The sequence below is a fragment of the Scardinius erythrophthalmus genome (genome assembly GCF_964197995.2).
Source record: "Scardinius erythrophthalmus genome assembly, chromosome: 9".
Classification (NCBI taxonomy): domain Eukaryota; kingdom Metazoa; phylum Chordata; class Actinopteri; order Cypriniformes; family Leuciscidae; genus Scardinius; species Scardinius erythrophthalmus.
This window is the reverse complement of record NC_138229.1, coordinates 31658981-31672012: the sequence shown is the minus strand read 5'-3', so window position 1 is coordinate 31672012 and position 13032 is coordinate 31658981. Positions and strand designations below refer to the sequence as shown.

At 41.5% G+C, this 13032-nt stretch overlaps 1 protein-coding gene across 1 annotated transcript; it reads right to left on the bottom strand.

Annotated features, from left to right (window-relative positions):
- Positions 1–7238: 7238 nt before the first annotated feature.
- c1ql3b (complement component 1, q subcomponent-like 3b) lies at positions 7239–9140 on the bottom strand (the record flags this gene model as incomplete). The annotated part of the gene is made up of 2 exons (XM_081374407.1): positions 8565–9140; positions 7239–7418 (listed from the first exon to the last, which is right to left on the bottom strand). Exons 1-2 carry the CDS (start codon positions 9120–9122, stop codon positions 7239–7241), a joined length of 738 nt encoding a protein of 245 aa, XP_081230533.1. The 5' UTR covers positions 9123–9140.
- Between the last annotated feature and the right edge of the window lie 3892 nt (positions 9141–13032).

Genomic DNA, 13032 nt, shown 5'->3' with positions numbered 1-13032 from the left:
CTCGAGGTGATCGAGTAAAATGGTTCTGTGCTCCACGAGCTGTGATCGTGATTGAGCTAGGATCAACCAGTCGTCCAAATAGTTCAGCACTGTATACTGGTATGTCTGACCCTCGAAGGCGAATCTCAAGTATCGCCTGTGATGTGACGCTATCTGTATTTGAAAATACGCGTCCTTCAGATCTATCGACATGAACCAGTCTTCTCGGCGAACATGCGCGAGAATTTTGCTGGTTGTGAGCATTTTGAAACTGCGTTTCACTAATACTCTGTTCAGCCGTCTTAGATCCAGTATGGGTCTGATACCGCCATCCTTTTTGGGGACTAGAAAGTATCTGCTGTATAGCCCCCCTTCGCTTAGAGCTGGGGGAACGCGCTCTATCGCCCCTTTGCTTATCAGTTTTGATATTTCGGCTCGAAGTAGGTGTGCTACTTCCAACGAAACCGTAGTTTCGACGCGCGCTATGACGCAGGGAGGGCGTCGACAAAACTGTAGCGAGAAGCCTCTCTTTATAATGCCTAGCACCCAGTCCGAAACCCCTGGAAGCGCTGCCCATGCTTCTGCATGGCTGGCTAGGGGCTGGATACGGAGCGCGCTCTGTTCGCCGTGCGACAGAGGCGCTTCGGGGGATAAAAACATAGGCGTTATGCCTGTGGCATTTGAGGCGGGGCGCGCGCTTAATACAGCGGGCGGAACGCTCATCCTCGACCTTACTACAGTGCTTAGCTGAGTGAGGGAGGACTGAGAAAGTCTCATAGGACTCATGTGAGCGAGTAGATGTGGGCTGGGAGCGGGCACATTTACTGCTTTGGGCGCGGTGTCTGCCTGAGCAGAGCGCGCGCTCTCAGGTCTCGTTTTTACAGAGAGCCTGTGATCTGTTAGACAAAGTGTTCGTGGGCACTGGGAAGCGGGCACTCTCACTATGTTGGAAGCGCAATCGACCTGAGTCGATTTTATGTGCGCGAGCCCTAAGTGTAGGGCTGTGCTTATGTGTAGTGATGGGCACTGAGGAGTGGGCATCGAGACTACATTTATAGCACCATCGGCCGTGGCCGGGCAGAATGCCTGCGCTCGACCCCGCTGCGGTGTTTAACCGAGCAAGGGAGGGCTGGGCGAGTCCCGTAGGACATATAATGGCCGTTAGTAAGTGTGGGCGCGGGAGAGCGGGCACAATTACTGCAATGAGTGCACTGTCTGCCTGAGCAGTGTGAATGCACACAGGTTTCGTCTTTACAGAAACCACAAGGCATGCAGAACATAGTTTGTGGGCACTAGGCAGTGGGCACGTTCACTATGTTGTGTGCGTGATCGACCCGAGTCGAATATATGAGCGCGGGCCCTGTGTGAAGGGCTGTGCTAATGTGTAGGGATGGGCACAAGCAGTGGGCATCTTCTGTACACATATAGCATCATCGGCCGTGGCCGGGACTTCGCTCTTGGGCTGCAAAAACAAACACGTCTGCAGTTGCCTCTCGGGGAACAAACAGAGTGATTTGCATTCGGCGGCATAAATATTTTCTGCCGGCAGACCCGGGATTCGAACTCGGATCCCCCGCGCGAGAGCCTAATAATCTACCACTGGACCACAGTGAAGATACATAGACAAAGTCAGCGCGAGTATTATCCACACTGACGTTTGCTTGCAGGCATGTACCACGTGCTCGTGGGCTGCGAAAACAAACACGTCTGCAGTTGCCTCTCGGGGAACAAACAGAGTGATTTGCATTCGGCGGCAAAATATTTTCTGCCGGCAGACCCGGGATTCGAACTCAGAACCCCCGCGCGAGAGTCTAATAATCTACCACTGGACCACAGTGAAGATACATAGACAAAGTCAGCGCGAGTATTATCCACACTGACGTTTGCTTGCAGGCATGCGAGTAAGCACGACATGCAATACTAACATTTTCAGACGCCTGAAATATGCCAGAATGTGAGAAGAGTGGATATCGCCCGGTTTCAGCGGGGCTGAAAACACTCCATTCTCCTTTTGCCAGTGACGCACGGGAACTGTAGAAACGGCGTTCGGTTGCAGGCAAGCGGGTACTACGCGCTCGCTGGCTGCAAAATGCATCTCCGAAGTCGCCTTCAGGGGACTGACAGAGCGAAGCATTGGCGGCATAAAAATATATGCCGCTAGACCGGGATTTGAACTCTGGTCTCCCATGCGGAAAACCTATAATTCCGCCACTGAGCCACAGGGGGATATAGGCTTTGAATGTGAGAAGAGTGGATATCGCCCAGTTTCAGCGGGGCTGAAAACACTCCATTCTCCTTTCGCCAGTGACGCACGGGAACCGTAGAAACGGTGTTCGGTTGCAGGCAAGCGGGTACTACGCGCTCGCTGGCTGCAAAATGCATCTCTGCAGTCGCCTTCAGGGGACTGACAGAGTGAAGCATTGGCGGCAAAGGCGGCGTCAACATGTATTCTTCGGCGTTTTTTTTGGCAGGCAAGCGTGCTATAACAGACTCACTTGCTGCAATAATATTTCCAGTCGCCGAACAGGGAACTGAGAAATATGAGAGAAAAGAGGTGAGACCGACCAACGGTGGGACTGAGAACACTCTTTTCTCCTTCGCCGGTGAATGACGCGTGCGGAGGCAGGGTAGCTTTTCTTGTAACGTAAAGAAAAACTAATCCCGCCGTCCGCTTCCAGGAAGGGCAGCCTCGGAAGGATGCCTGGCGAGTCCTCAGAGTCACCGTAGGCAATTGGCTCGGAGTGAGGGCGTTTCGCCGTCAGCGAGCGCAAGCTCTTTTAGGGGTGAGTGTTGCAGCGAACACACACACACACACAGAAAACAGAGCAATATAGCAATAAAGGATATAGGCGTCGGAAAGCGCAGCAGGTACAGCTGTAGAAGGCGGCGTTGGCCAGCGGCTTCGAGGGCTCGTCCCGCTGAAGTGCTTGCTTCGAACGACGCTTGCTTCCGTGATCCAGCGATGCGTGCGCTTCGCTGAAGAGATTAAAATCAAGTGAATCAGCCTTCTCGAGCTCCTTTTATAGAGGTAAGCCACGCCCGTTTCGGCGGGAAGTGGCGAGGAGGGCGCAAAGCGCCCTCATTGGCCTGATGTCATCTCAGGCCTCGCTCGATAGGCTTAAGCAGTTGCCGCAGAGCAGCCAATGAGCGAGCAAGCCGTCTCGCCATAGCTGACTGCTGCTGCCGCAACGCGTTTTACATATATGAAAATTAAAGGATAATTTTTTGCTTCAGTGTTTCGTGAAAAGAGACTTTTCCCGTAGCGTTTTGATAAAACGCAGTACGAGAGGACTCGCGTAAGAGAACTGCACGATTAATTATTGAAAGCTCACGATCTCAATTCAAAGACCCACTCGATCTTACTCCTACAGTAGATTCGGCTCTTGTCTTTTAAACCTTTGACGAGGATGATCACAACGAACATTCAAGCGCTGAGCAAGTGAGTGCAGTTGTTATGTCTAGGTGTGAAACAGCTTCACAAACAGTCTTTTCAACCACAGAATCATTATTTCTGTTACAGTAATTCAAATGATCAAAACACTGATGTCTACGGAAGCGCTCAAAATAGAGTAAATCACCTTTTGAAAGTAACTTAATGTATCAATTACATCGTTACACCAGTAGGTGGCGACAAGCGACTGTTAAAGGGACACTAGGTAACTTTTTAACCTTAACTGAACAGCTTCGGAGTCAGTGGAATGGTTATATTACTTATTTTGGGTTGAATGGTGGTGGTTTCGCACCCCCCTGGTGCCCGAGAGCGGAAAAAACTCACTTGCAACTTTGGGACGCGGGTCGGTGTCAGGAAGTATCGCGTGATATCAGGTCTCGCGATGTAACGAATTGCTTGACGGCACTGCACACGTACACGCCCCTATTCAAGCACCAGCGGGCTAGCTATAAGCAAAGGGCAACGATAGATTGAGTTATGGCTGAGCCTGTAAAAAAGAAGCAGAAAGCTAGGAAATCTTTGTCGGAGGACCAACGAAAGAGGAAAAGGGAGACTGACCGAGCAAGAAGTCAGACTCGAGTAAATATATCGGACCGGCTTTTTCAGAATGGTGAGAACTGAGAGAAACAGAAGCCTGCAAAACGGATGCTGACCTGGCTGCTGTTGCACTTGTAAGTTAAGTATCTTTGGAATAAACTGTGTTTAATATTTAAATTTCAAGTAATTGCGACCTCAGGATGTTTGCTATTGTCTGTAAAGGTTTTTATTATGATCGCTGTCTGTTAGGGGCTTACTAGTACGCTAGATACTATAACTTTGATGTTAGCATTGTCATAGCAAACACGTTTGATTTCTGTAGTTGTTTGGCAGTTCCTCTGTCGGTTTTATTTGTGTAACTTACACTTTTATTTTATGTCACTAAGTCAACGCGTCTGATAGTAGGCAATATCAGACGCGCAAAATGTTGCACATATCATGATTGAGCTAGAAAAAACGTTCAGATGTTTTCTTAGACAAGCAAAGGTAAACCATCATTCTACCAGATGAACTTATAGACCTTGCTAATATAACTTTGGACAAATATTAGCCTCCGATATATATATATATTTTTTATGCTCATGCCCATTCTCCCAAAAACAAACAAACAAACAAACACGAAAGCAGTAGTTCGCCTCGTTCATATCGTTCGTTCCCGGTAAAAATACTAGTATGCATGGCAACACAATAAATAAAAAAATCGCCATCAGTTGGAAAGAAAGTATTGCTTTACTTGCCTCGGTAGACATAACTGGTTTTGAAATAGCCGGTTCATCTGCTCAGCTGGGTTGACAGCTGATCAGCTGGGTTGCTCGTGGGGAGGGGGGAGGGACAACAGTTCGTTTTTATGACAGAGTGTTTGAAAGCATTATACTACCAGACACTAGGGGGAGCTCGTAGAGAAAAAACACTCAGACTTGCATAATGCCCCTTTAAAAAATGTATTTGTCATTGAATTGTTCATTTAAGAGTTTTGTTAAAAATCACTGATTCATCCAGTAATGAAACAAGTGGTGTCTTTATGAGCGAGTCCTTGAATCATTCACTCAAACTGATTTTGTTTAAATGACAATTCATAAAAATGTATTAAATATACTTTTTATATAGACTGCAACTAACATTTTCTCACAATCTGTCAATTACGTATTATGATTAATTGTCTATTAAGAGTTGTGATCTCTATTTAAAAAGTGATTTTCAATTTCCAGAATCTTGTAGTTCATTTAGTAAAAACAGCATCATAACCTCATGTGATGAAACAGGTTGTGAGAAGGAGGGGAGATTAAAGGAGAACTCCGGTCAATTTTAACATTGAGCTCATTTTTTTGTAAATTTGGAGTGCTGTCAGTACAGAGAACAACGACAAATATCGGTGCTGCCTACACCGAGTTATTCTATTTTTAAAATTTGCACCCTGTTGACTTCAATGGGGCAAGTACTAAACCTGCTTTTAGCCTCTTAACATCCTTGATGTGTCATTAAAAGTGCACAGAAAATGTGAGTGATTCCTTCTGAGTGAACACGAGTGAATCTGACTGCAGTAGATGTGAAAGATATGTATAAAAATGATGTTATTTCAGCCAGCGCAAATACCTGTGTTTACATCCTGTTTTCAGTGGAAGTCCAAAGTAGTCGATTGCCGAGTTCACACTTTGGACTTCAACCGAAAACCGGATGTAAATACAGGTATGTGCGCTGGCTTAAATAACATCATTTTTATACATATCTTTCACATCTACTGCAGTCAGATTCACTCAGAAGGAATCACTCACATTTTCTGTGCACTTGTAATGACACATCAAGGATGTTAAGAGGCTAAAAGCAGGTTTAGTACTTGCCCCATTGAAGTCAACAGGGTGCAAATTTTAAAAATAGAATAACTCGGTGTAGGCAACACCGATTTTTGTCGTTGTTCTCTGTATTGACAGCACTCCAAATGTACAAAAAAATGAGCTCAATGTTAAAATTGACCGGAGTTCTCCTTTAACTTGTATAGGCTACTCTTTAAAAAAAAAAAAAAAATTAATCAGCAGTTGTTTCAGAGATTTCTAATATTATAGAACTAAATGTTTAGGTAGCAATGTTTTTTTTTTTTTTTATGTCTATGGTTCTCAAAACAAAAAGCTTTATAAAATGATATACATCAGATCTTGTCAATATTATTATGTATTCTAAAGAATTTATTATCCAAATTATTTTGATTTTTGCACTAGCTTCCCTTTCCCTTAAAACTGGATTCACCTTTAAATGTGTTTAATAATTGTTGATTTTCAAAGCACTAAACTGAGAGGCATTTGAATACATCTGGAAAGTCTTTGAAAGTGAATAATGATAAAATAATAATAATAATAATAAAAGAGTCTGTCCAGTAAATCTGTACGAAGTTCAGAATCAGTTCTTTCTTTTAGGAGACAATCATTTATTTGGTGCACTTTAATCTTCAAACTTTGCAGACCTTTCACATTCACACACAGCTATATTACACACTGCATGAAAGGTGGTTTTCCAAAAGGCATAATAGGGGCACTTTAAAATTAGCATTTCTTTATTGATTGCTGGTGACTTTTCTAGCATGAGTCTGTTTTAATTATTTTGTGGATATAGATGAGGATGTTTTACAGCAGCATTTAGTTCAGTGCTTTTGAAGCTAAAATATTTCTAAATAGTATTGAATTTAATTTGTTGATTGATGTAGTTGCACTATATATGTAGGATGCTTAGTATTATAGGAAATTTATACACAGATGCAAATCATACGATATATTTTATTCACAATTTGTTCGATGACACTGCACATACCAGACAGTGGTAATATTTTTAAATGAAAACATTGATATAAAACAGTAGAGAATTGTGGTTGAAATGTGACATTTAGTGTGCGAAGAATGAGAAATGATTAAAGAAATGTCATTGAACTGTTTCCGGGCTAATATCAGGTTTTCTGTAACAGCCTCTTCGGATCAGCCATGTGTCAGTGTACGTTAGGCACATATGGAATGGAATGATGATTTTCTGCTTTCTGCCGGTTAATCTCTCAATAAATATACTACAATCACCAGTGTTACACTGTGAGATTTGTTTCTAAATCACAGTGATTTCTCTAAAAACTAATTTGCGTGTAGAATGTGTGTTCACATGCTTGGAGATGTATAGTTCTCAACCGGACGATCTGTTGCTTGTATCCCTCACAGGCTCGAGGGGTTCAACTTTTTTGTGCCCTCCGTGACGTCAGAACGAGGTGCATCTGAAAGTGCAGTTTCTTCCACAGGTGTTAATCGGTGTAGATCATGAAGCCTGAGAAGGTGCTGTATTTGTTGTTGTTTCCCCCGTGGGCTTTGCCTCCGTCTAGTTTAATGTAGACCTCGTCTCCGGGCTCCAGGTGTAGTATCACGCTGTTGCTGGCGTAGTCGTAGTTCTGATCTGCATCCTGTGCTATCGCGCTTGCACGCACCTGCAAGAAATATATTTTTAATCTCATGAGAGAAGTGCACATTAAGTTATGACTCCTTGGTACTTCCAAAGACTTGAAACAAAATTGTACCCATGGAAGTTTAACGTTATTCTCTTAAGACAAGACAACATTTCAGTTTGTCCACTGAAGAAGGCATGTTTGTAGGCTGATGCACAACAATGATTTTTATTTTTTTGCAATATCAGATGTAGATGTATGTATATATATCTAATCAGATCTAATCATTATAATATTCTTAAGACAAAATGTAAAGTAAATAGTGAAAAATATCAATTTAAATAGCATAAATTGGACAATATTTAAATTTTAATTGTTCAGTCTAGTTTTAGTGTGTAAGAAACATTCAACTTTAAAAAACGAAGATACGTTTTTTTGCTTTATTTTTTCCCAAATAATATTTTTACTAATTAGTGCTGTCAAATCAATGAATCACATCTACCATAAAGATTTTTGTTTACATAATGTGTGGGTGTGTGTATATAGGTATAATATATGTATTATGTGTGTGTATGTCTGTGTGTGTGTATTTTATATATATATATAAATAATGTATAAACTATACATTATGTATATACATTATATATGTATGTATATATATATAAATGTATTTTATATATATATAATACAGTAGTCAACATTTGAAATGGATCAAAACCTTTCATCAAAGTTATACATGAATTTTGAACAATAACAGTTCTTGTCTTAGGAACCTTTGATGAACTTTTTTGATCCAATTCAAACGTTGACTAGCCTACTGTATATTATGTCTGTGTGTGTATATATATATACTATGTATACACAGACACACCCATATGTGTATATATATATATATATATATATATATATATATATATATATATATTGTGTGTGTGTTCATCAAAGGTGTATACACACACACACATATTATGTAAACAAATCTTTGTTAGATGCGATTAATCGATTAATTGTATAAGCACTACTGATACGAAACATGCTTAACTTATTTTTTTTTTTTATTAACTTTTAAATTTATATGTTAAAAATAAATTAAGCATGTTTCTTATGCGCCAAAACTAGATCGATTCGTTGAATAAAATAAATAGGCTATAACACCTGCGGACTGTGACAGCTGGATTTATGAAATACCTGATTATTCTTGCACAGATCAGCCCACATGCTGGTCCCGTCGCCGCCTCTCATTAATACGTGATACACGAAAAAGTAGATCCCCGGGATGGAGCAGGTGAATTTACCGCTCGAGGGGTCATAGTGGTTGCCCAAATTAGTGACCACATCATCAAACTTCAGCACCTCGTATCCTTCGTGTTGCTTCTTGAGTCCTGCGTAGAAGGCGATTTTGGGGATGGTGCTGTACGTCGCTGCGCTTATGACACCGGTGACTCCGGGCGGACCGGGCAATCCAGGTGGCCCTGGTTCTCCTATGACCCCCGGGGGACCTGGAGGTCCGGGTGGACCCGGCTGACCCCTCGGACCGATCCTTCCTGAGCGCCCTGGCTCTCCTTTCGTACCGCGGATGAAAGTTGGTGGGGACTGAACTAAACGGTTGTCCATCGGTGCTGATGATGGAGACTTCGTTCCGGCCGGATCGCACACCATGCGGCACGCGCCGAGCATCTCGTAGCGCGGGTCGGATCCTGCCGCGCTGACCAGCACCGGGATGAGGATGACCAGCACCAGCACCATGACGACACCCAGCACTCCCGTGGCGAGCACCCGCGCTCTGACGCCCAGTCTCGACAGCACCGGCCGCGCCTCGCGCTGAGATTTACGCGCAATCTTGCTCGGCGCAGAAGCGATGTTCAAATCTAAAAAAAAAATCTAATTAAACAAAAAAATTAAACCTGCTGCTCCAGATAAAGTCAGTTAACTTTGCTATGAAGACGTTATATAATTCCTGAGCTAGTGGAAACGACACCTGAACGAAGTTTTAGTTTGAATGGAGAAAACGAATGAAATTTAAACACTGGCGAAACAAACAGAAATGTGTGTGAGAGGGATGCATTACATCCCTCCTATCTCACCTGAGGGTGGGCGGTGGGTGGGTATGTCGTGAGAGAGAGAGAGTGCGCGCGCACGTGACCTGTGTCTTTAGAAAGACAGATTGATGCGAGACAAGTGGCCTAAAATCAAAAAGTAAACCCATTTTTGTTAGCTTCTTTTATAGCCAAATAAAATTTGTTAAATTGTGATATCCAGGACATTTTAATTAAATGCCATGTTGGAGTTAAGTGTTGCCAAATGTGTTTTAGATAAATACATGTATTTTATTTTATTTTTCAATTAGCATACAATAATTTGACATTCTTAAATTTTTTGCAGTTTCATGAATTATGTGTATGTATAGGCCTACTGAAGATTTGGGGGCAATAATTATTTTTAAAGAAATTAATACATATTCAGTATGGATGCATTTAATTGATCAAAAGTCACAGTAAAAACATTTACAATGTTACAAAAAATGTGTAACTTGTTATTCTGCACATCCTACAGTAACAGTGTCTCCCAAAGTCTCTCCTTACCCATAAATCTGCTTGAGAAATGTAATCAATTTCACCCATTCAGAGTGATGGAGCACCTTAAAAAGTCCCGCACATTGTCATCTTAGACACTAATATATGACTCACAATGAAGTTCTCACCTCGTCAAACTGAAGGAGGACAGGTATTTGTGAATGAGAAAGAGATCTGCTGCCTATAATGAAGATTATTACACCCTTCCCTGAGAAAGCTTTGGCCTGTGAAAAGGATTAATTAAAACAGAAATGATATTCATTCAGACTGTGACAATAGACCATAATATTCACACAGAACATTCGTACACGTGCCATATCTCATGTGAAGAAGCATGATAGATTAGCATGACAAGCTCACTGCTTCACTCACACCTCTTGTAGTGTATGTACACAGACAAACACAGATGCACCAGTGCGCGCGCGCGCGCACACACACACACACACACACACACACACACACACACACCCTCTCTGAGTCAATGAGCACTTGTGTCCTGCCTTGTCCTCTCCAGCTGGCATTCTCAGTGGTTTACTCAGCGTGATTGGACGATCACTGCTATATCATGAGTCACATGCCATCTTCGTGTGCACAGCAGTGCTCCAACAGACAAAGAAACATCTAGCAACTTTTTCCAATAATATGTATTTACTTTTATTGCAAGTTGTGTTGTATATGTAAATGCATAGGACAAAAGTAAACAGATGTTCAAAAAGCAATGCTCTCGAGTCTACTTGTGACCTCAAATGAAATCAAAATGAACACATGAAAACCATTGCTTAAGTTTATACAATTGTTTGTTGATTGAAAAGTAGGGCTGCACGATTTGGGGGAAATGTCATATTGCGATTATTGAGGTCAATATTGCGATTGCGATATAATAATCAAATGGTTTCATGAGTCAACTTGCTTGGTTCTCAAGGAAAATGCACACACAGATTAGTGATAATGCTGAAATGTGTATTTCTCAAACTAGCAACAACAACTAAATGCACATTGTTTTCTAATTAAAATAAGATTTTTTTGCAAAATGAAATAATGACATCTTTGCATTACTGCAAACTTGTTATTGTCTAAATAGTACAATAGTATAAAATAAATAGAACAATAAATAAGAACATTTGAATGCTCATGAAAATAAGAAATTTTGGATATTTAAAAATAAGATATATACATGTTAATTTTTCTCAAAAAAAAAAAAAAAAAGCTATCTCACCTAATGCTGTAAACATACAGAGAGCCCTGTCAGCTGGTATTTAAAGGAGTTAAAGTAGGCTATAGTGATATGAAAAATATCTTAATTTTGTGTGTGTAACTGTCTCTAGTATAATGAACAGACACAATTCAAGTTAAGATGCTTTAATGACACCAGAAAGAAGGAGAAAAGGGATCAAAAAGGAACAGCTACAGTGTAGCCCCACAGTAGAGACGGACTCTTCCTAGCAGCCTATGAGTGAAAAACACTGAGAAAAAGCAGTTAAGAAACAAATACATCAACAAATACGTTTTAACTGTTTCCTTTATCCAGATGATGGGCTTTTGATGTCTGCATCGTAAGCTGTAGAGCGGTATATGCAGCACTGCTCGCCCCGGTGAACCATCACAATCTGTGTTTACCAGTTTAAGGACCAGGTCAGTTTGTTTTGTAGAGGAGATGTGTGCTGATAATTTGACTACAAAATCTTCCGCTCTATGAACATTGGACCTGAACCCTCCTGAATTAAAAACAAAGATCGGCAACAGGAGTCAGATTTAATTTATCAAGAGAGTAAAGAGCTGACTGACAAGATGATGGAGCAATATTTGGTGTCAAAGCGAAATGTAAAAGCGCCTATTTAAGCGAATTTGTTTTGTTGGTGTTTTTCATTAAGAATAATCGGCTGAACTCAACATTCAAGCAATCCGCCCCCAAATTGGCCCTAATTTGAAAGTGAAACTAAAATGCGCACACGTCTGCACGGGCATTCATAATGGTGCGTGTTCACGGGCGCAAGCAAGCAGAACAGAGCACCTATGAACCTCTGCTGGGAATTAATTGAAAACGCTCACTCTGCTCTGCACCATTATGAATCCTTGTGCGGACGTGCACATTTTAGTTTTGCTTTCAAATGTGCGATTTAAAAGCTCCTGTCATTGATACCGGTATTGTCACACTTTGATTAACCGGTGAAGAAATATCCTCACCGCCATATACCTACCAACCTTCCGAATGTATGACTCACAGAAGGTATACTTAACTAAGAATGTTTCGGGAAACACGCATTAACGATAAGGTTCAGCTTAAGGTATAACTTAAGAACGATGTTGGGCCGATGTCGGCCAGACGTACGTGTGCTCTCTGGGTATCAACTAGTAGTAAAGAGAAGGCTAAGAGATGTTCGGCTCACGACCACGATCTGTCACATCACATTTACAAGCGCCAAAACGATATTGTTTGATTTTCGTAATAAAATTGACAGAATCTGAGAGCTGAGAATTAGTTTCATATCAAAAGTAACCTGCTCTGTCTTGTCTGTTGGTGTCAGTGTCCTCTTTGTGAACAGGAAAAAGTCACGACGTGACCATACACGCCACACGTGCCACTGCCTAAACTGAAACTGACTGGTTTTCTTATTAGCGGTGTAGAAAATGGGCAAACAGCTCTCAGAGAGAATGGGTTGTCATGTCCACACAAGCAGACAGGCACAATGTGGAGCTCTCAATGTTTTCTCGATCTTGATGATTGAGCACTTGAATAACCCTAGTTCAATCATTACAGCTCTCTGAAAACTTTTAGCATATTGATGGTTATGACAATGTATTTGGTCTTCACTTTTTGCTGTGCACTTTGAAAACAGCTATTCCTGGTACACGTATGTTTCTCTCCACTTTTTAGTGCCAATAAGCAATTTTTGGTGATCCAAATACAATATTAAATTGTCTGACTTCAATGTCAATGTCTGTATTTTCATGTTTGTCCACATATAGATCTGAATGGACATACAGCTAATAGTCAAGTCACCTTCATTTTTATAGCGCTTTTAACAATGTAGATTGTTTCAAAGCAGCTTTACAGTGATAATAGGACATTAAAGTAACAGAGA